At 28.1% G+C, this 22983-nt stretch overlaps 1 protein-coding gene across 1 annotated transcript; it reads right to left on the bottom strand.

The window, feature by feature from the left end:
• Positions 1–282: 282 nt before the first annotated feature.
• Positions 283–22590, bottom strand: LOC129965902 (solute carrier family 12 member 8-like). The gene is made up of 16 exons (XM_056080176.1): positions 22485–22590; positions 20707–20910; positions 19453–19593; positions 19123–19314; positions 18055–18172; positions 17113–17226; positions 15731–15932; positions 14510–14597; positions 13662–13808; positions 8342–8617; positions 5066–5267; positions 3545–3627; positions 3271–3388; positions 3103–3160; positions 1229–1421; positions 283–608 (listed from the first exon to the last, which is right to left on the bottom strand). Exons 2-15 carry the CDS (start codon positions 20881–20883, stop codon positions 1250–1252), a joined length of 2088 nt encoding a protein of 695 aa, XP_055936151.1. The 5' UTR covers positions 20884–20910; positions 22485–22590; the 3' UTR covers positions 283–608; positions 1229–1249.
• Between the last annotated feature and the right edge of the window lie 393 nt (positions 22591–22983).

The raw sequence follows: 22983 nt of genomic DNA on the forward strand, positions 1-22983 counted from the left end.
TAAGTCACTATAAAAATGTAATGTAATTACATACTTCACCTTTTAACTTTCAGAAAATTTTAAAACTTTTAAGAAAATTGTCATATTTTCAAAGAATATAAATTAGCATTTATATATTGGTTAAAAGTAATTGATCTGATAGTAAATCTTACATAAAGTAGTTTAAAAATCAGCAAAAGAATAAATTTAGTAAATATATGCTAACTTTTTCTATTTAATGTGATAATAAATAAAAAAAAATGAAATATAATTTTTGTGAAGTATATCATAAGTATCATGCATACAAAATATTAATATTGCACATAAAAGTCACTATACAATAGAATATACTACTCACTAACAAAACAGAATGCATTAGTAAAATATTCTACACAAAAAGTTTTTCTTGAGAAATCTTTAAAATAAAGATTGACAGCATTTTAAAGTATTTTCTCTCTCTATGAAATTAAAACTATAAACTCTAAACTTAAAATACTTCTTTTAAATAAAAGCATATGAAAACACTCAGCATGCATCTAATGATGAGGAATGGTAGTAATGGTAGGTCTTCCCCTTTTTTGCTACTAAATATACTTCTGAATCATCGTCAGCAAAATATTGATTTATATCTGAAATTATAATAAATACATATGTGTGAATAACAGTACTCTTTTAATAAATTTTACTTATTTAAAAAAGTAGAAAAATGAAACACAGCTGTGAAAAAGTAACCATAAAAATAATTGTAATTCTTCCTCACAAAACATATCCAACTCTCCTTGCTCAAGAAGAGGCAATGGAATGGGGAGGGGAGGGGAGGGGACATGTAGAAATAATATTCTTATTAAACAGCAAAGATCTTTCAAAATTACATGATTAATCTAAAAAAGTATTATGAAGTGCAACTAGAATTCAGATTTATGATGACTGAAGGGACAAGTTTAGTTTAGTAGGTTTAGTTATATTAACGTCCCTTGTTAAAGTCACACTTGAGCTATTTCGGTACGGAACTCGAAATTTTGAACCGAGATCAAATGACGAGGACGATACCTGAGCTGGCACCCCCACCTCAGTGGTTAGACATTTGGCCTTGACCGATTTAATATGGACCAGACCCACTTATATGACAGTTCTTCGATAGAATAGGGTCTCGAGCTTGGAACCTTTCGGCCCCGAAGCTGACTGAGACTGTACCACCAGGCCCACTGCAGCCCTAAAGAGACAACAAATTAGAATCTAAAATACTTACCATTAATGAATCTGAGCAATATTAATCGCTTTCCAGATGAGTTGGATGAGGAACACTTTCAATGGTTTTGGAATGATGATAGCGCTTTCGAGAAGCATAGTCAACATTGTCTTCAGTTAGTTGAGCTTCCTTCACTTCAAGATCAGGAATGTTTGGAGCAACTATTATCTGATCATAATCCATTATTTTGCAACTACAAATTAGAAAGTGCATTTATTAAGTAAGATAATCACTTTTTGAAATTATTATGAATTTAAAAATAATTTTATCAATAATACTAGATACGAAATAATCTTACATTCCAAATTCACGACATTTATATAGATAAAAATGACAAATAACAAGAATTAAAAACACATAGCAAAGTACTAATAATATTGAAAACATGTTGAATAGAGGTAAATGCGATATGATTAATCAAAAGAACTAGAGTCAAACTGTGAAACTACTATTAGCATTGCACAAAGTGCAAAAGAAAAAGTTATTTTAATTTTATCAACAGTTAGAAAAGTATTTATTTAAGAAAACACACAAAAAATATACAATTAAATCTTCTACATATTTATTTTAGAAATATTTTTATTTTCGAGTATACTGCATATGGAAAAGTAGCGATAAAATTAATATTTAATTCTTTATACTTTAACCCATTTTCTATTACTTTTAATTTAGGAGAAAATTTTATTCACAATAATTATTCTAGAAAATGACATAAGTTTAAATTTTACAAGGAGTTCTTTATATCATAAGTGAAAATAGTTTTTGACATTTTTTAATAAAATTTCTCTTACATAGTTTTAAATTGGTTTCACTCACAAATGTTCATGGACATTGTATGTCATGTTTGACATAACTGATTTAAAACATGTATAGTAATAATATAAAGTTTAGATAAGTTATTTATTAGTATTTTACAGTTACATTTTTTAGTTAGCAATTTTAAAATAAAAACAAATAAAGAAATAAAGGACCTGATAAAATATTCAATAGAGGAAATGTATAATTTAATAAACTGTGTTATGACATTGTTTTTAACATCTGAAATTTGTTAAATTATCCATTGTATCGAAAAAAACAACAAAAAAACCTTGAAATAGCAAATTACACTTAAAGTTGCATTGAAAAATGTAAACATACAACATCTTATAAATATATCATATCAGGCATAAGACAATTCCTTACAACTATGTATTAGATGGTGATAAAAGTATTGAATTCCAGTTACTTTTCTGCTACATGTTATTTCTCTATTTGTAACATTTAAGGCAGTCAGTCCATTAAATGGAGCACTTATTATATAATAATTTCAAGCCAATTAGAAGGAATCCTACCTAAAACAAGACAGGCAATTTGTTTGAAGAAAATGGTAAAATCATAACATATAGTTAGTGTCTATAATAAAAGTAGAATCGGTGATCTGATTACTGAAACTCCAAAGTATCATTCATGCTGTAATAACCACAAACAGAATACAGCTTGTTTGATATAACATATAAACAAGCATTTTTTTCATTTAACTTCTAATAACCAATTCATTCTCAATAACTATTTCATTTTTGAAATAACCTTTTAAAACCATTTAATTGCTTTGCCATTACTACTGTGTAATAAGGTGTCACCTTTCATAATAATAATGTGCTATTAAAAATTTTAACTAAGAATCTATATTTGGAATACGCATGACTTTCTGTATTGAATTAATCCTATAAGAATGGTTTAGTTCTTATTTATGAGTATAAAATAAGTCATTCATAATACAAGCGCAATTAGTTAATCGTCCTTTAAATATCAGTTAAATGGTTAAAATTCTTAGTAAATCTGATTCATTAATGAAACTATATATAATCAGTTAATTAATTAGAGAAAATTCTTACCCTAAACATCTGTAGAACATATTTTTTATCCATGGAAATAATCTAAATTCTGCTATACCTACAAAAAAAAAAAAAAAAAAAAACTTTACCAAGATGCAAGTAAAATGCAAACATAACGTGCAGAATTTCTCAGAATATAATATTATTAACATTAAATGAAAAAATTACCTCTAAAACTGCCTGGATTCACTTGTCCAATATAAAACCACAATGCCAAAAGAATGACTAAAGATGACAAAGCATAAATCCATTGTACCAAAAACATCATAGAAACTTTTATAATTGCCTGAAATCAAAAAATAAGATTAAGTCACATTATAAAACCAAACAAAAGTAAAAATCAAAGCTCAATGAAAGCTTCGTAATATTTTTTTCAACAGAGATTATATTAATATATATAGATGGACTAAGATATATTATCAAGAAATTAAAAAATTCTTACCCCAACAAGGGCTAGCCATCTATTACAAAAAATTGTATACCATCTTTTACGCTTAGAGCCTATTTCATTTCGATACAATTTTGCTGGGGAAAAAAAAAAAATCAAATAAATATTGCAAGAATGCATAAATAACAAAATAATCAAGATTTATAAATAATATATATATATATATATATATATATATATATATATATATATATATATATATATATATATATATATATATATATATAATATTACATTTTTAAAAGTGGTTTAAAAACTTATAGGCTTTTCTCCATATTTTATTTAATTATAAAATCATAATAATTCAGAATTCTTTACATTCAGAACTTAGGTGCCCAAGAGATTTATTTGAAAAGAATTTTAACGATAGAACTGCCATTTTTACCTATAAACCAGTGGTCTCCAGCAAACCTTCTCGCATAGTCTCTAATAAAGCTGTAATCTCTGGTAAATTGTGGACTTCGATCAAGATTTTTATTTTCTGACTCTTGCAGATAAGCATTGTATACTTCATATCATAGCAAAGAAGAATCTAAAGAAGTGAGTATGCATTTCGGATGCCTTTTTTTCGATTGAATGAAATGAAATAAATCAAAATTTGACATGCAACTACAATTTTAGTCGCAATATCTCATACAAAGTTAATTTAAATCATCGCATTTTTGAGTTAGCATGTTTCTGTGTATGAGAACGTGCAGACAGACAGATGGTGAATTCTTTGATAGATTTGGTTTAAAATTAAATACAAAATCTACAGTTTAAATATTAAAATTGTGTCCCAAATTTTATGTACCTAGTTCTTTATGTAATGCAGTTATTGAATTCACCTATTTTCAGATAGAAAGGCATATTTTCGGAGAATAGACTTGTCCAAAATTTGATAGAAATCAACAAATTTGGTGTGAACACCACATACCAAATTTCACCTATGTAGCTTAAGTCATTATTGAGTTATGGTATGCACAGACAGACAAAAACATATTTTTCACACTCAGGGAGATCTGAAACATTCACCAAAATCTTGAGGTTGAAATTTTCAATGATTACAACAATTTCTTTTTATATACTTCAAGAGAAAATAAAAAGGCATCTGTTATTTAAAGTATAATTCAGATAGAGCTTTATCTATACAAATATTTTCTAGTTATAAGTAAACATAAACCACAAATACTGATTAAACTATTTCTTTATAAAATGAAGATGCATCTGTTTTAGTTTTTGACTTATATAGAGGTGAATAACAGAATAAAGTTACACCTTCGCGGAAAAACTTCGACGATTTTAGCTTAATTCAACTTAGTTATATTGATGTCCCATTTTAAGCATATTACATTATTCTGGGACAGACCTCATAATTTTAAACTGAACAAGATGAGAAGATATGATACCTAAATTGGCACCATTCTCTCGATGCCACACCAGCAAGAAGAAGTTTCACCCTGGATGTCAAATTTAATGTGCACCAAGATCAATGATGAGAAGGGGGGGGGGAGTAAAATGCAAAATGATAATTACCTTGGTCTGAAGTATTCTCAACTGGTTGGTTAATGCTAATCTGAGAATTTCTGCTCTCTGCACTTCGAATGGAACTATGTTCATCAGGTGAGGTTACTGGTGACTCTGTAGCAGAAATACTCAAACTGCTGCCGTCATGAACCATGCCGCGCTTATGATGAGGTACACGCTCAGGAAATAGTTCATCTAAATCAGCATCAACCTGTTTAATCAAGGCATATTTTATAATTATATTTGAATAAGAAAAAATTAACATATAAAATTTAAAAAATTAAAAACTGGTACCAATTAAAACTGAATATGATTATAAAATGAACTTTAAAAAAGAAGTAATCATACTTGACTTATTCATTAACAGGTATTGATTATCATTTTCTTTTTTTAATATTTAATCAGAGCACATGGTTTTGTTTTGAAGAATTGCTTTCAATATATACTGGGTTAGCAAGTAACAAGTTCCCCAATTCAGAGGACACTAGAATGCGTTCTATTGGACCAAATGAAATAAAATTTGAGCTGATTCAATAATTTAAATGTTGCATTTGATATTTATTAAATAAAAAAATAGTACAAAATTCTCTAGTAGGTGAAGCTGTAATAGAGAATTTAATATGCTTCATAAAATGTTAAATAATATTTTTAAAAAAAGCAGCATTAAAACTGCTCAGTATGTCTTCCTTCATGTTCAACAATGTGCTCTAATCACAGAACTGTATTTTCCAAAGCTGACCGAGAAAGTCTGCAGGAATATCAAGAATATGGCGTCGAATGTTGTCCTTCAGATTTGGTACAGAGGCTGGCCTTTGATAATAAATGCACTTCAAGAAACTCCACAAATAAAAGTTCCGGGGGGTCTTGCCATTTGAAAATGGCGGCTGATCTCCTGTGCATCTGTGAAATTCTATCTTAGCAATAACTTTACACGACTTTGACACGATGAAGCGACTGACTGCTGGCTTCAACGGTCGCAGTAGCCACATTTAGATGCTTTAAGATAAGATCTGCTCTCGTCCTCTACCAAGAAGAAAGCTAAATTGCCCAGTTGTTTCAAATATCATCTTGCATAAGACACAAGGACACTGTAGTACTTCGTTTCCACTTCATAAAACGAAATTCTTTTATCACTGCAATGGAGTTCTCTTATACAATCATTTTACTAGTAGTGCTTTTTCATGCAATCCAGGCTGATGTGCAGAAAAAGTAACCAATGTTCCAGCAGAATCTGTCTTCTTTTTCTTCTAATAGGATGTAGTGATGTAATGTATTGTACTGAAGTACTTTAGTGTAATGAAAATAATGTTTGAATGATATTTTCAAAACATGCAAATCAATGCCATTTGCAATATAATGCTATCTATTGATACATTTTTGTACTAAATTTTTTCCAAGTAACAGACATCGAGCACATCATTTAAATTATCTGCAATTCAAATTTCATATTGCTTGGGCTAATAGGGCACATACTCTAGAGCCCACTGAAGTGGGACACCTATTTCTTGCTAATCCAGCCAGATAATTTTCTGTTGAAGTAAAGTTTTTAAAATTGCTTATTCACAATTATATTTATTTTGCAAAGGTCAGAGAATGTGAATTACCTGAAGAAAATGCTCATTCCCCACCACCCCCAAATAAAAACCTATATTAATTACAAAATAAAAATTGCAAGTGTTTGACATTTATTTTAATCTTAATGTACACAACATCAAATTCTTATGGTCCTTTTATTTTAAATTATTCCTACCAAGTAGTTATATTTTCTGTTTTTATAGATTTTGATATTTGACAAATCATATCCTTCAGTGAAAATACTTTTATGATAATAATTTGAACACCAACAAAAAGTCTGGAATTTTTGTGTTAGTCATAATAATGGAAAAAATGCAAATCTATAATCATTCATATTTGAATGCCATGTAGTTATTTATTATTTTTTACAATGAATCTTTGGTTTTCTATATATTTTAAATCATAAATAGATTGAAAAAACAATAATAATAAAAAATACATTTTCAACTGTATCTTTGTCAATATTTATAACATTTTCAAAGAACAATAAATACTCTAACAAAAGACCAAAGAGAATGATGCTTTAAATGAATAATCTTTATTTATTAAAGCTGTAAATTATGCTTAATTTATCAGCTTCAAACTGACAACCGAAATCATTATAGTAATTCTAAACACACATAAAATGCCATACAAGAAGAACTTATTTGCATTTATTACTCAACATAAGAGATTTACTGGTATTTTGACTACCAAGAAAAAAGAAAGAAATACAATAAATGTTGATGCATATGCTAAGTGTTTGTGATAATGATGCCTGAAAATTTATTTAAAAAAACAAAAACATTATTGTTATTTTGATGTACCAAATCTACAGCCCATGAAAAATTTTTACAGAATAATCACTTAAAATTAAAGCAGACGTCTATTTAATGCTTTACTAAACTAAAACTTATAAGTAATCACCAAAAACTGGGAAAACTGCAAAAATATATAATGAAATTCTCGAAAAATTATGTCTATTATGCAACAAAAACTTTTGCATATACTTTTTCTTTTTTGATTGAACAACAAGATGAGCACAAAGACTATGAACATTAGCACAAAATAAATGTTGAAAACAATAATGCAATTATTTAAACATGGCGTAGCCTTGTTTGAAAGTTGTTTAAAGTTTTACGATAATAATTTTTTTTAAACTTCAAATACATAGCATTACTAGCCCATAATGTAATAATAATAATAATTATTATTTTACAAAAATTTCATCATGAGGAAAAAAGTTTTTTGTCGAGTCTTTTGAAAAGTCTTTTGAAGTTCTATAAAACCAATCATTGATCACTCTAATTCATGTGGAGCTTAGACACTGATATGCATACTTGCCAGAGTAGTTCATGATAAAAAGAGTTAAAACTAAGAAAATAAGTACTTTAACTTGTGCAACAGAACAAATATAGGACAACATATGGCAAGAATAGAATACAGTCTTGACATTTTTTCCGCTATAAAAAGAGTAATTTTGAGATTTGTTAAAATAAATTATCTTATTTCAAAGTCAATTAATTTATGATTTACAAAAAAAAGAATGTAATATTTTTTGTAATGATGTTTAAGTGTATAATAATTTTTTGCTCGATATTTCTTTATAATCACACTTTATACTTATTTTGCATTTAGTAAATTTAAGATTAAATTAAAGAATTGAATTTTCAATTACAGCAGTAAGAGTATAATTATATGAGTAAAAAAGGCTTTCTATAAAAGTATTACCTTATTTTCTTTTGTAGACCCATAAGCTAGTCTACCTTGATCCAAAACAAATGATGGGCTTTGAAGACCTTGCTCAGCATACCTTTCTTCTCGTTTCTTTTGAATATCAAAAGTCATGGCAAGAGAAAAATAAGCATATTCAACAGAAGCATAAGTTAGAAGAAATGGTATGGTGACTATTGGAGCCAATGTATTGATGCTGCCAACCAGAACAAAAATGAAAGTAACACTCGCAAAGACAATGAGTGAATAGATTGGTACTTTATTAGGACCTTTCTGTAGGGAAAAAAAAGGGAAGATTATTTTAATTCAAATACACACTAATGCCTAATTACATAAAACTTTAATACATGAAAAATAACAATAATTACATTTAAAGCAAGCATTTAAACAGAAATTGTAGCACCAGAACTGTAATGCATCACCAGATGGGATGACAGATCTCTGTTTAAGCGAAAATTCTGGCAACCCCCGACACTGGAAACAGAGTATTTCCAGAGTTTCTTCTTCAGTCTGTGTGCGGTCCCCTTCATTGCATGTGAGGAACACATGTTTACTTAAAGAATGTAAATTTTATAGAATTGGTTAATTAAAATTTCTTTTAAATTATTACTTGACTAACACTATAAATTGGCGCCTAATACGCGGGACCATGCAGCTTGTGAATTGCACGCAGGGCTCAGTTTTGTTTCAGGTAAAAAAAACGGTTGTCTGTACCTTTACGGAAAGGATTCAACCTGAATCTTGAAATCTTGATCAACTTGAAAATATACTGCCCCACATGGAATGTACAATACCAGATACATACCGTATCTCTCAGATAAGTTTATTAGTTTTTTCGATAAGTTCATTAGTTTGTTTTCTGTATGATCGTGTATTCTCTTAACAGGAAATGAATAAGTAGAGTTTTGAATTTATGCTTTGATTATTTTATAAGTTCATAAATTGTTATTTTGTGAAAAATAATAATTTTGAATCAACCAAATGTTTCAAAAATTTTGTACTTCGTTTATTTCGGTGCAATTATTTTCGTTTCTGATATTGGTATGTTCATGTGTTCTCTTAACAGGAAATGAATAAGTAGAGTTTTGAATTTATGCTTTGATTATATTCTGAAGTTCATATATTGTTATTTTAAGAAAAAACAAAAACAAATTTTGAATCAAGCAAGTGTTTAAAAAAAAAATTGTATTTCATATGCAATGCAATTGCTTTCGTTTGTAACATTCCAAGATGATGGATGTTCCAATGTTGCCACTAGAAATTTTGTAATTTTCTGTTTAATTTGAGGATTAAACTGTTGCCACTACGGATGTTGAAACTTTTCTGTTTACAAACATTGGAATTTTGAGATTCAGCTACACTTTAATGTTGTTTATGTTCATGAATCTCAGCAACTATAATTAAATTGTTAATATTAAATTTAAATTTCACTAACAATTAATTGTATTTGAAAATAAATTTGGAAAATTTATGAAATGTTCTTGAAATAAATTATGATAACTGTATGCCTATGATGAATGATAATTTGTTATGATTGATGGTATTGAGTTACTGATAATCTGAATGAGATGGATTATTACGTAATTAAATGTATTTACTCTAAATAAGATTTATTTTATAAATTTCGAATAGCTAGTGAAATTTACTTGAATTGAATTATGATTACTATTTGAGTTTAATTGTAGAAAATAATTAATGGTTAATATAAAGTGAGTTGTTTAAGATATATTTAACTTTATCTACTTTGAAAAGTTAAATAAATGAAAGAAATTGGTGATATGTGTTTGAATAAAATATGATCGCTACTAAATATTGTTGTTGACAATATGTTTAATTATGAGTAATTAAGTGAGTAGGATCATAACGATGTAATTAATTAGAATTTTGTTTAATAGATTTGAGTATGCCAATTTAATTACCAATTCTGTCATTGTATAAACTAGCAGCAAAAATTTATTCATGTCAAAAGGTTTATTTTCAGGTGTTAGCAATTTGAAATATTTAATTGATAAATTTATTTACAAAATTAAAAATATATGTAAGGACGTTTAAGGAGTTTTAAAAACGTTTTTGAGAACATTTGTAAAAGACTCACGTTTTAAACTTAACTGCAACATGGCTTTTCTAGCCAGAGCAACACGTGAAGACCTGATCACATTGGCTTCAAAGTTGGGTGAGACTCTGGGCAGCAAAGAGACGAAGGTTACTTTGAAGGATGTCGTTTTGAAATCTGTTAACTATGAGGAGAAATATGTTAAAGAACTTCTTCTCGCCATCACAGAGGAGCGAAAGGCAAGGGTCGAAGAAGAAAAAGTAAGAGCAAGGGCCGAAACAGAAGTAAGGGAGAGATCGAAAAGACTTGAGTTGGAATTCGAGGAAAAGAAACACAAGGATGAGATGGAATTCAAGTTGCAGAAGTTAAGATTGCAGCACAATACAAGTCTATCGTAGACGAGTACAGGCTCAAGTTCAGAACAGTTGGTTTCAAGACCCAAGTGGGATTTACAAACACTGATCCATCGATTCTATCCTAGCAACAACGGCATCAGTCTTTATCTCATTTTCTTTGAGTTACAGGCTCAAAGTGCAGAAGTACCGAAGGAGTTTTGGGCATCCCACCTCATCGGTTTGTTACCAAAGTGATATTGCACAACTGTTGGCTCGGGAAACCGAAGATATTGCTCAGGACTTTGACCACATAAAAAGGCTTTTGCTTAAACGGTACAAGATGACCCCAGAGAAGTTTCGATAACTTTTCAGCAAACATACAAAAGGACCGGAAAGTTCCTGGACGGATTTCACTTACGAAATAAGGAATTATTTTTATGGATGGATCACCGGCCTAGAAATAAAGACGTTTGAAGATTTGATAGATTTGATGATCACCGATCAACTGAAACGTAGAGTACCTCCAGATGGGCGGGAACGCTTCATCAATGAATGGACGCACCTTACATCGTCCAAAGAACTGGCACAGAAACTGAACAACTACGAAATGATCAGTCAAAACCTAAGAAAGGAATCGTCGTCTACTGCTAAGAAGTGGCTTAATAGCAAAAACAAGATAAATTCCCAAAATCAGAAAGCAAGACATCAGGAGAAAGTTGGAAACCAAGAAACAGGGCCTGCAATCTATTGCTACGGATGTTCCCGACCTGGATACATCAAAACTAAGTGTCCCAGTTGCTCTCCATCAGAACAAAGAGACAGGCTGGTTCTCAACTTTCTCACTCTCCAAACAACCAGTTCTCCGTAGGCTCTGCCAGATGTAAACATTGCAGGATTGAATGTTTGAGCCTGTGCTGACACCGGCGCTTCAAAAACAGTTGCTGGAGAACTTCTGTATTCCTGTTTGTTAAAGCAAGGTGTGACCTTCCGGTCAACTAGCATCACCATGACTTTGGAGAATGGTTGTCAAACCAAGAAGCAGCTTGCACCGCCACGGTGACGTATAAAATTGAAAAGAAAGTTCTTACACTGGACCTTCTAGCTCTGACAAAAGCAAAAAGAAACAGAACCTTGCTCGGGACCGATTTTCTTGAAAAGGCTGGAATAGTACTTAACCTGAAGTACAAAAACTGGCATTTTTATGGAGATCAAACGAGGAAGATCCCTTTCCGAGCAGATATACCAGTTAGCCACCTACGCCCTGTAGAAAATGTACCAGACCCTGAGTTTCTTTTACCAGTCGATCCTGTAAGAGATGAGACCGAACCAGATGCCTGTCAAGAACCCGATGCCTCGCCTAACAATTTGTCTACAATTCAGATTAGTGAAGTTGTTCGACTACAGAATTGTCGTCTTAGAGAAGAGAAAGGTGAAGACTTAACCAAGCCCCAACTCTCCCGTTTGAACCATTTGTTGATGGAATATCAGGATACCTTTAATCCAGGGGGGAGAACCAAAGCCGTACATTGAACATCGAATCGATACAGGGAATACACCTCCAGTTGCAACAACACCTTATCGCATGTCACCTGCTCGACAAGTGATACTTGTAAAAGAACTCATTATAGAAGAATGTGACTCCCCATATGCTTCACCAGTGATGTCTTATGCACCTGGAGACCGAGTATGGGTAACTATTCATCAGAAGAGTAACAAAGCAAATCAAAAATCTTCAAAGTTTACACCACGACGTAGTGAACGTTACATCGTAACGACCAACGCTCCTTGACTAGTTACGAAGTTGCAGACCCCAACAACACAAATGTCCCACTTGGAACATACCATTCATCAGTTTTGCGCCCATGCCCCGAGTCTCACGCCAACAGTCAACCTGTACTTACTCTGAGTAGAAGAGGTTGCCTCAAAAAGAACTGAACTTTATAAACTTCTCTCGCTGGCTCCTTGTCGGGACAACAGCGAAACCAGAGGGGGAGTCTGTAGCATCAGAACTGTAATGCATCACCGGATGGAATGACAAATCTCTGCCTTAAGCGAACATTCTGGCAACCCCTGACACCGGAAACAGAGTATTTCTGGAGTTTTTTCTTCAATCTGTGTGCAGGTCCCTTGTTTGCATGTGAGGAACCCATGTTTAATTAAAGAATGTAATTTTTATAGAATTGGTTAATTAAAATTTCTTTTAAATTATTTCTTGACTAATACATATAAAATATATTTGAGGAAAACCAAAACTAAGAATTCTTTAAATGTTGATCTAAATCACACATAAAATGGATTTATGAAGATTATTAGAATATTACTTTATTCAAATTCTTCATCATTTGTAAAGAAAATTAGTTAAGATAAACATCTTGAAAGATTTCATTAAAATTCTAAATAATCATTTTTAATTCAAATTATTTTAATTCAGAGCTTTATTCTTTTATATATTCTAATTTCAGAGTTATAACAATATTTTTTCAATAGAAAAGATATAAATGAAACATTCTCCAACTAATGAGAGATTGCAAATTCATAAAAAAATACAAGATATAAGAAATCTTCTAAACTAAGGTCAGTGACATTTCAAACTGTTAAGATTAAGTGTATTTGTATTTCTATAAGTATATCAATGGAATAAAACAATTAACTTTTTAAATATGGTTTCCATCCTATAGAATATCAATTATCATGTGACTACTGAAAGTTAGAAGTTTCTCTTAAATACATTAGGATATGTTCACTGAGTATACTGAAGCATAGAGTAGCTTTCTGCATATTATTAGCTTGAATTGTAATTGGCTAAAATGTCAAATAATCATAACTATGAATTATAAATATCATTTTACCCTTATAAATCTTTGATGATTTGATTATTACTCAGTTTTTGGTAATCGGCAAAACAAATTTATACAGGATAAAAACTTACCCCTTTGCCTAAAAACTTCAATATTGGGATAACATTTTCATTTGCCATGCTTTGAATAATTCTTGGAGTTGCATAAAGTGCACCTAAACAAGCTGACATAGCTGAAATATATAAACCAGCAAGTAAGAGGACACCAATTGCAGAAACCTGAAATGACATAATGGGAAATAGCAGTGTTATTTCTTATACATAAATGATAAACTGCATATTTATTAGTTAAATATAGCAAAAGTTATTTTATATTTAATAATATTTCTGAAGTCCAATATACAAAATTGTGTATATTTTTAAACACAGCATTGAAAGAAGTACTCCCCCCCCCCCTTGACTTATGCATTCAACTATTCTTAAATGTTTTCCAACTTATGAAAAAATATGTTTCAAAAACAGCATTTTCATTTCAAAGTCATTGTTATCTCAGTAATTAAAGAAGAAATCTAGATACAAAGAGAATTTTTTTAGATGGAAATTTTAAAAAAGTTAATAATAATAAATTAAAAGACAAAGAATATATATGTTTAAAATCATATTTTTGTATCACACATTTGAATTTTTTAAAAATAAAACAATGTAAACATTGAATTTAATAATAAAATTATCATGTACACAAAAGGAAATTTCTAACAGTTTACATAGTTCATACCAATTTAAGATGAAGTTAAACTTTCAAGCATATTAAGTAAAAGAAAATTCATAACAAAAGTAAAATATATAAATTTATAAGAAAATTTATATTTCATGGAAATTGTACAAATATCTAAAAAGATTCCTTTACTTTATATTTGTTTAAGTATCCATAACTAAAAAAAATAAAATCATAATATTAAAGATGTACACATAAAACTTACTTTTGAAGCAATCATGTAATCTGTATGCAAGGCCCATCTCTGGCATGTAGCACCCAATCCAACCACAAAAGTCATATAAATAAAAAAGCTAAAATGGAAATAATTTTATACTTTGACACTATTTAAATACCTTATTGTTTACTAATCTATATTCATTACAGTGCTAATATTTGAAGAAGTTGCATGTTAAACACAAATAAGTAAATTGAAGAAATCATAAAAAAATTATTAGATTAAATATTTCTATGCTAAACTCTAGTTAATAAATGTGGGAACTGAAATAACAATTTTTAAAGCACAAGTTATATATATAAAATTTTTTTTTTAATTTTCACATTTGTAACACCTGCAGGTATTTTAAAAATTATAAGTTGGTAAAAAAAGAGAAACTATGTAATTATTTATAAGCAATCAACTTGCTCAAAGAAATTTAGCATGTTAAATATTATTTGAAAAAGATTCAAATATATGATAATTTTATACGATTTTATATAAAAAAATATGAATGAATATTTTAGAGAATGCAGAAAAATTATCATTCTCTGAAGGAAACAGTTACTTCAAGATGGACTGATGAATATGGGAGAAGAGAGGAGACAAAAGGGGAAATTTTACATTAAATAAGAATTTCATTTAACTTTAATATTCTTTTAAAGATTTAAAAGAAAAAAAAATTTGGGGGGTGGGTGGTGGTCTAATATATAAATATAAATTTTAATGCAATTTATCGTTACACTCCCATGCAAGGTTTTGAATGTCACTAAATTCTAAGAATATTTAAATACAATGTAATTTTAAATTCACATGTTAAGCCTATATTCTTTTTAGTTTCTCTATTTTTCTAATCAGTCATAATAATTTTTCTCTTTGTTCAGACTATATCAAATGCAGTAGAATAGGTACATCATTAGAAAAAAGGTAACTACTTTCATACTAAATTGTAGCACTAAAGTACAAGGTATAAACATATTTATCTAATGAAAATAATTCAGAAATAAAAACAGTGATTTACAATTTTCAATTTAAATTTCAAATGTGTTAAATTAAACTGAAATTATACATGATATTTTAACATTATGCTAATAGGAAGCACAAGAAACCAAATAAAAGTTCAGAGAGATTAATTAGAATATTTTCAAGTCAAAAATATTCTAATAAATTTCTCTGCATAGGTTTTCCCTGCCTTCTTAAAAAATAAATATTATAATTTATTTAAAATACCTGGTGCCAACAGATGCTAAAGTTCCAACAGGTATATCTCTAGATGGGTTATGCAAGTCCCCACTCATGTTGATACCAGCAAGAATCCCTGTCATAGCTGGGAAAAATACTCCAAAAACTGTAAACCAGTTTTCATTGTCAGTATAATCAGGGCCAGTATTATTTTTAAGGTTCTCTAAATTATATCCAACGACTCCATGATCTAAAAAAAGTGCATACTAATTAAACAATATATATGAAAATTTTTCAAAAAGTTAATACAATTCATCTTTATAGTTTCAGTAACATGAAAAATAAGAAATATTAGTAGTAAAAGGACAGTAAATATATTTATCATGTAATTAGTGTCATTAAATGCTTAATCTATACATTTATAAACAAGTAGTATAAAAAAAAAATTGTTAATTCCTACTTTTGCAAGAATTGAACTTGCATTCTTCACCTTCATGTGGAAAGTACTGAAATCCTTGCATTTTACCGATTGAGCTACTGCCTGTTGATTTCAATTTTCATTACAAATTCCATTTAAAGTATTAAAGTAGTAAAGCTAAAATTCCATTTAAAGTATTAAAAAGTATTTGAAATTAATAATTAATGAATTAATATTTGAAAAAACTGTATTATCACCAAGTGTCGTTCTACTACAAGTTTAAAAAAATGTATTTGAACTTGAGTGAATGTTTGAATGAACTTTGAATTATTGAAAATTTGAACAAGATATATAAATATATATAGGGAGAGTGTGAACTAATAGTAGGAATTGAAAAAAAAATTAAAAATTAAATAACCATTTACTGATGGTATTTCACAAAGAAAAACTATTATCAAATCAGTCAATCAATATAAGTGAAGAAATATATATCTAGAGAACAAAATAGATTATGAAAGAAGAAAAAAATTTATATATTTTTAGACACCATATTACAAAAAATGAAATTTTTATTTAACCTATCAGAAGTACAATGTTAAAACATAAGAGTAAAGTTACTTTTAAAAGACTGAATGTATCTAACAATATTATGATACCAATATATTTTAAATGGCTCTAATTCTTATTCAATTTATATTGATTTCTTAATTCTCATTGTTAAATTTTCTCTAAATATATGAAATAAAAAGATAAATCATAGTTCACAGAATTTTGCTATTTTTGTCTTAAATTTCCGCTTCTTTTCACTACTGTATTTTTTAAAACCTATATATGTATTATATATAGGTTTTCTAACTAACTGTTTTAGTAAATAAATCAAAATTAAAAATTTCCAGCTTATTTCTTGTTTAGTGGAAACAAATGAGTTAAATTAAAGTCATGCAAATTATTTCACATGCATTTTTTAATGTCACTGAATGAATCATAAATACACGGAAAAAATCATACTAACCTATATCCACTTGAATAAATGTTCCCACAGCTAAATCAAGAGCTGCTAAAAGCAATATTATCAGTAATCCAAACTGTAAGCGTATAACCCATTTCACTCCAGCCAAATTAATACCTGTAAAAAATAAAAAATATGAAATTAAATTTTAATTTGGATATAGCTTTTTTAAAAAAATAATTTTGAAATCATGTTTTAAAGAATGTTCATAATTACAATTTTATACAGGAAAAAGAAATTACAACCACAATTATTTATTTGTTGATTATGAAATTTTAGATACTCCTTAAAAAGTGATGGAAAAACACACAACAGAAAATATTTATTGTTTTTAAAGAATAAAAACAGATAAGCTTTTTGCTCAGGTTTAATGTATAATAAATTATACATTAGGTTAATTATACATAATAAATTATACATTTCTGAATCTGAAAATATCTAAGTTTGTTGATCCATTCACCTACTATCAATATATCTCTATGTAATAAATTCTACACAAAATATTTCAAATAATAATAGGAAATAAAAACTTTAAAAAAAAAAGAAAGAAAGAAAAAGAAAAATGTTAAATTGTCAGAGTTTATTAAAATTTTATATTATAGGAAGTACTTTGATTAAATCTTGGCAAAAAAGAAAAAAAAATTATAATGTATAATTAAACAGGAATATGTAGACTTTCATTCATTTACATAAAATTTAGAACAAGAATGAAAAAATAAAATGCTATAATTTTTTAGCAAAATATGAAGCAATTCTATCATACAGCTAATGTTTAAACAATATGAATATTATCGTGATGTTTCTAGTTTATTTTGTAATTAAAAGAGTGTTGGGATACTTAAACTCAAAAAATGAAATCCAGTTTATTTTAATTTATTTAAATTTTGAATTAACAAATTTATTGATTCAAAATTTTGAAATAAAATTTAGTAATAGCATACATACCTAAAAGAAGAATTATCATGACCATACCAACAGCACGAATAGCCCAAGTATTAGTGATGTCAAGTACTTGAGAAAAAGACTCAGCAAACCCCATAACATGTAATGCACAGCTCACAGACTATAATGAGAAAAAAATGTTATTATCTTATGATTATTGTTATTTTATGAATGCATGTCTGTATTCAATTAGTTAAAGGGCAACAGCCAGCTGATCTTACTCTAAATTGCATTTTTCATATGAATAAATCTAAAGGAGGATAATAATAATAGTACTCTGCAGACAAATAATATAGAGCATCCAAAAAAATGTACCTTTTATAAAAAATATTCTCAGACCACTTGATGTGATATTAGAATCCTATATATACACCAAAAGTAATGTACTACATCAAAGATTTTTACCACTCAATTTATTATCACTCATGAGAAAAAAACACATATTCAATAAAAAATATTTATATTAGATAGAAACGACTACAGTTAATAAAGAAATTCCTTGAAAGAATTACAAGAACTTATATTTAGTTTCAATAGATTCATAATACTTTGAAAGTATAAAAATCTCTTGATAATATACATTTAACAGTAGTTAATATTAAAAACATCACATCCATTATTTCAAGATTCTTCACAAATATACTTCTTGATAAACAAATGCAAATAATTATCAAGTTAAACATATCACACCAATTATTAAATCATTTTTGAAATGTATATATAACATGAAAGACAATGATTTTTCTTTAAAATTAATATTTACTTGATCCTCAGCTTAGCAAAGAAGAAGAATGTAGATAAAAGAAAATGATTCAATTCCAAGGTCTTCATTTTTCATTGAAATAAATGTATACCATTTGTTAGCAGTGAGTGTATTTAATAGATACAGAGGCAATAACATTTATAAGTAGTTAGTAATGTTGAAAACAATATTTTATCTATAAAAATAGTAAGAATAGAAATAGTATAGAAATAGTAAATACAATTAATATTTTATCATTAGATAAAATATATCCAAATGAATTTATCCATAAAACAGAGATTCAAAAATATTTTTAAATTAATGCATACTTGACCAAAGCAATAGATCAAACTGACTGCTCCACCCATACGAGTTCCAAAAATGTGTGACAAAAGAAAATGAACGCCTCCACTTTCAAGGTGACATCTTTCACAGATTCCAATTCCTGACAGCACAGTAGTAGTCCCAATAAGAACTGTTAGGCACACTATACCTATAGACTGAGCAATACCAGCTTCACCCTAAAAATGAAAATAGCATCAATAAAAAGTGAATAGCATATTTTTTTTAAAGTGCATATATTTAAAATAAAATGAAGGTGATTTTTTTAAAAAATTTAAACTGAAAAATATATTTTTAAAAGATATCTTTCTACTTACAACAATCCAACCAACTCTGAGAAATATAATCACACTGAACAAATTGATCATACATGATGTGAATACACCATCCCATACGCCAAATAAAACAGGTTCTGATAGAAAGAAATTGGTTTTCCACCAAGGTTTGTTGCTTGCTAACTGAAATGTAAAAAAAGAACATAAGCTAATAATAAAATAATTTAATTTATTTTTAGTCATTTAACCTTAAAACTGATTGAATCATACATACAAGTCAATCATATTAAATACGATGGGAATTTATAAAAATGAATATTACATAAGTGTCTTTCAATATCAAACATCAAAAATCATATATATTTCTTTTAAGTTTGAAAATCAAAATCAAATCAATCAAAAGAAAGGCAATAAACAAATGAAACTGCTGGCATAATTCTATAGGAAAACATTTTTCCTTATTATATTGCTTGATGACGGTAGAACATAGCAACTTATTTGATATAGATGAATTGTTTATTTAAAGATTTCATTAGGTAATTTTTTTATTAGATAACTAGTAACCAAAATTCATACCAAGTACAAAGATAAACTATGAAATGTCTCACTCATTTTTTCACATGATCACTGTATTAAATACACATACAATTTTCAGAAGCTGTCACAGTGATGGAAAATGCCTTTTATCACGATCCATACTTTATAACAATTGTTTGATAGCTATCAAAATTCTAGAAATTCATACTACAAAGAAAACTCACAAATTTCATCACTCATTTGGTGAATCAGTGTAAATTTTGGTGAAAGCTAAACAATAAATAGTATTTTAATATTAAATGGTACTAAAGGCCAGTGATATGCAAAGTTTCATTCTTTTTAATTATATCTGGATTTATTAAAAAAAAAAAATGAATTGGCCTTCCTGCTTTTCCAAATCTCTTCATTGCCGAGGGATTAGCAAGGAAATAACTTTTATTGTCATAGTTGATGTTCAGTGATAGATGCTTCCAAAATAACAAAAATGTACCAATTATTTTCATTTAATGTAAAAACAACTAATATATACCAATTTATGATCACTTAATTTAGTTAAAACATAGAGAATTCAACAAATAGTTTTGTTGGCAAATTTTGATTAATATAGAACAAAAATCACTTTCTTTGGCTACATGAATTTCACTCCTTGTTTTGAAAATACAGCTTCTTTTAAGCTGTTTAATATTTACTATACATAAATTCTTACAAACATACAAAGCAGAAATTTCACATATGATGGAAATTTTCATATTTATTTACCTGATCTTCATGAAATAATTCTTTGGCTCCTTTGTCATGAAAATGGGAACTACCTTCTCCTTCTCCCCATGAGCCCAAAAGTGGGCCCTTTTCCAAAGATGGTTCCGCACTGAGACCAAAGCGTTCCCAATCAACTGATTTTGTGGAGCGTGCAGAAGCATCTTTGTCAGTTGTCATGATATACTACACACACAGATAAAAAAGCTGAAATAAAAAAGGAAATATGCTGTTTTCAATAAATAAAAAAATAAATATTGCATAAAATATATTTATTAGATAATTTCACATTAATGCAGTAAATATTCGTCCTTTAAAATATTTCAATGCCCAAACAATGTTTTGCAAAAGTAAATTTTTCTTAAGATAATGAGTTTGATTAACATCGCATTTTTGTAGTTTCTTGAACAGGATGACTCGAGGAGATTGAGAATGGCGCAAGGTCCCACACCACTTGATGATTTTACATAAAGAGAATAATTACATTTTTTTTGTTTTACTTTAATTTGAATATTTTTAGACATTCATGTCCACAATAACAAAATCGACATTTAAGGCAGTCAATTTAAGGCAAACTGGATAAACATCCAGTTTGAATTTTATGACAAGATTGAAAATAATAAAATTACTTGAGTTCCTGAATTAGAAAAGGATAGTTTACCTACACAGAGAAAGACATTTAGATATTTTTATAGACATTTTATCTATCAGATATGTATTAGACAAAATGGATGTTGCATTTTCCTTCATCAACATCATTTTTTATGAAATAAATTTTTATGTTTCTGGATTAAGTGCGCCATTGATTCACTGATTAAAATAAAATTTAAAAATAACACCTATAATAGTAAAACTATTACATTACTATCATCAATAATTACTACACTTTAATATTTTTTTTAATAACAGAAAAATTTTGCACTTATCCTGTATACAAAAAGTAGCCTAACCTATGTGAATTTTCTAAGTAGAAAAAGTGAATTTACAATACATGTATCAGTATTGTAAAAATTGTATTAAAATACTTAAAATAAATTATTATATTAAAAAATGCATGCATATATATTCTTAAATATTGGTCAGAATTCATTGAAAAAAAGATGATGAAGTGATTTTTTTATATCTAAAATTCATGGGATATAAAAATTAAATGTTCTCCAACTTTTATGCAAGACATACAAATAACATATGTTACTTCTTTGAAGTACATCAAGAGGCCCTGAAATAATATAGAAATGTGAAAAGAGAATTATATTGTTAAATAGTATCTTCAAAAACTAAGAAAATAAAGGATTTTTTTAAAAAAGAAAAATATAATTTTTTCATTTAATTAAATTTTTTATTCAAAATTATATATATTAAAATTATAATTAAAAAAACTTTTAAGGTATGAGAACCACTTCAAATAACGGAACGTTTTTACTAAAATAAATATCTGACGTAAGAGTTCAAAACATAACGAAAATGTGTATTCTTTTAATTGATTTATTCGGGATACATATGGTAAAGCGAAAAATAATTACTTCCTTTAGCGGCCTTCAAAAAAACTGCCATAATAAATACCGTATGTAATGTTAATACACAAATTTAAACATTGAGCTAATTTTAAATAAGTAGGTCAATTTCATTGTTACAGATCTTAAATGTACTATGAAGTATTAACATTCAACTTTTTATTTTAAAAATGATTTGATAAGGAAATAAAACTTATGCCCGATTTATTCCGTGTATAATAATAATAAAAAAATGAATTTTATTGACTAAAAAAGATTTTTAATCACCCGATTCATCAGGTAGGACAATGAACCATATGGACAGAATCAGCTGTCATTCATGCTTACAGGTGTTCCATTGAACTCGGTCAAGAATAGATGGAGAAAATAAAAATAAAGGTTCAAAACAAAACATTACCGCAAGTGATGCCAGATTAAAAACAGCATATGTACTTTTTTTTTTTTTTTTTTGTGTGTGTGTGTGAGGTGGGAGGGGGGAAGTAAGGTCAGATTTGAACTTTAGAAAATAATCAATTTAATAATCCTTATTTCTAAATTCGAATCAAAATATGGTTTCGTATGTGTCGGGCAGTTCTTATGCAGGTCAGTATCCTTAATATGTGCTAATTAGTAAGTAAATAATAAATAAGTAAATATTAGAATAGTAAGTCTCAGTAATATTTAAACATTAATATCAATGGGAAACTAAGATTAAAGATAAGGCTTTCAAAAAATGTTCAAAATCAGCAACCTTTAAAAAAAATTCAAAGATAACATATTCCCTTTT

This window comes from Argiope bruennichi, chromosome 4 (genome assembly GCF_947563725.1).
Source record: "Argiope bruennichi chromosome 4, qqArgBrue1.1, whole genome shotgun sequence".
NCBI lineage: Eukaryota > Metazoa > Arthropoda > Arachnida > Araneae > Araneidae > Argiope > Argiope bruennichi.

Excerpts from the sequence above, each read along its gene's own strand:
- LOC129965902 (XM_056080176.1), bottom strand. The coding sequence starts at position 20,883 with ATGACAACTGACAAAGATGCTTCTGCACGCTCCACAAAATCAGTTGAT. Across the intron at positions 18,173-19,122 it reads TGATCTATTGCTTTGGTCAA|TCTGTGAGCTGTGCATTACA; the intron begins GTATGCATTAAT and ends TTCTCATTATAG. Across the intron at positions 5,268-8,341 it reads GGTCTACAAAAGAAAATAAG|GTTGATGCTGATTTAGATGA; the intron begins GTAATACTTTTA and ends TTGATTAAACAG.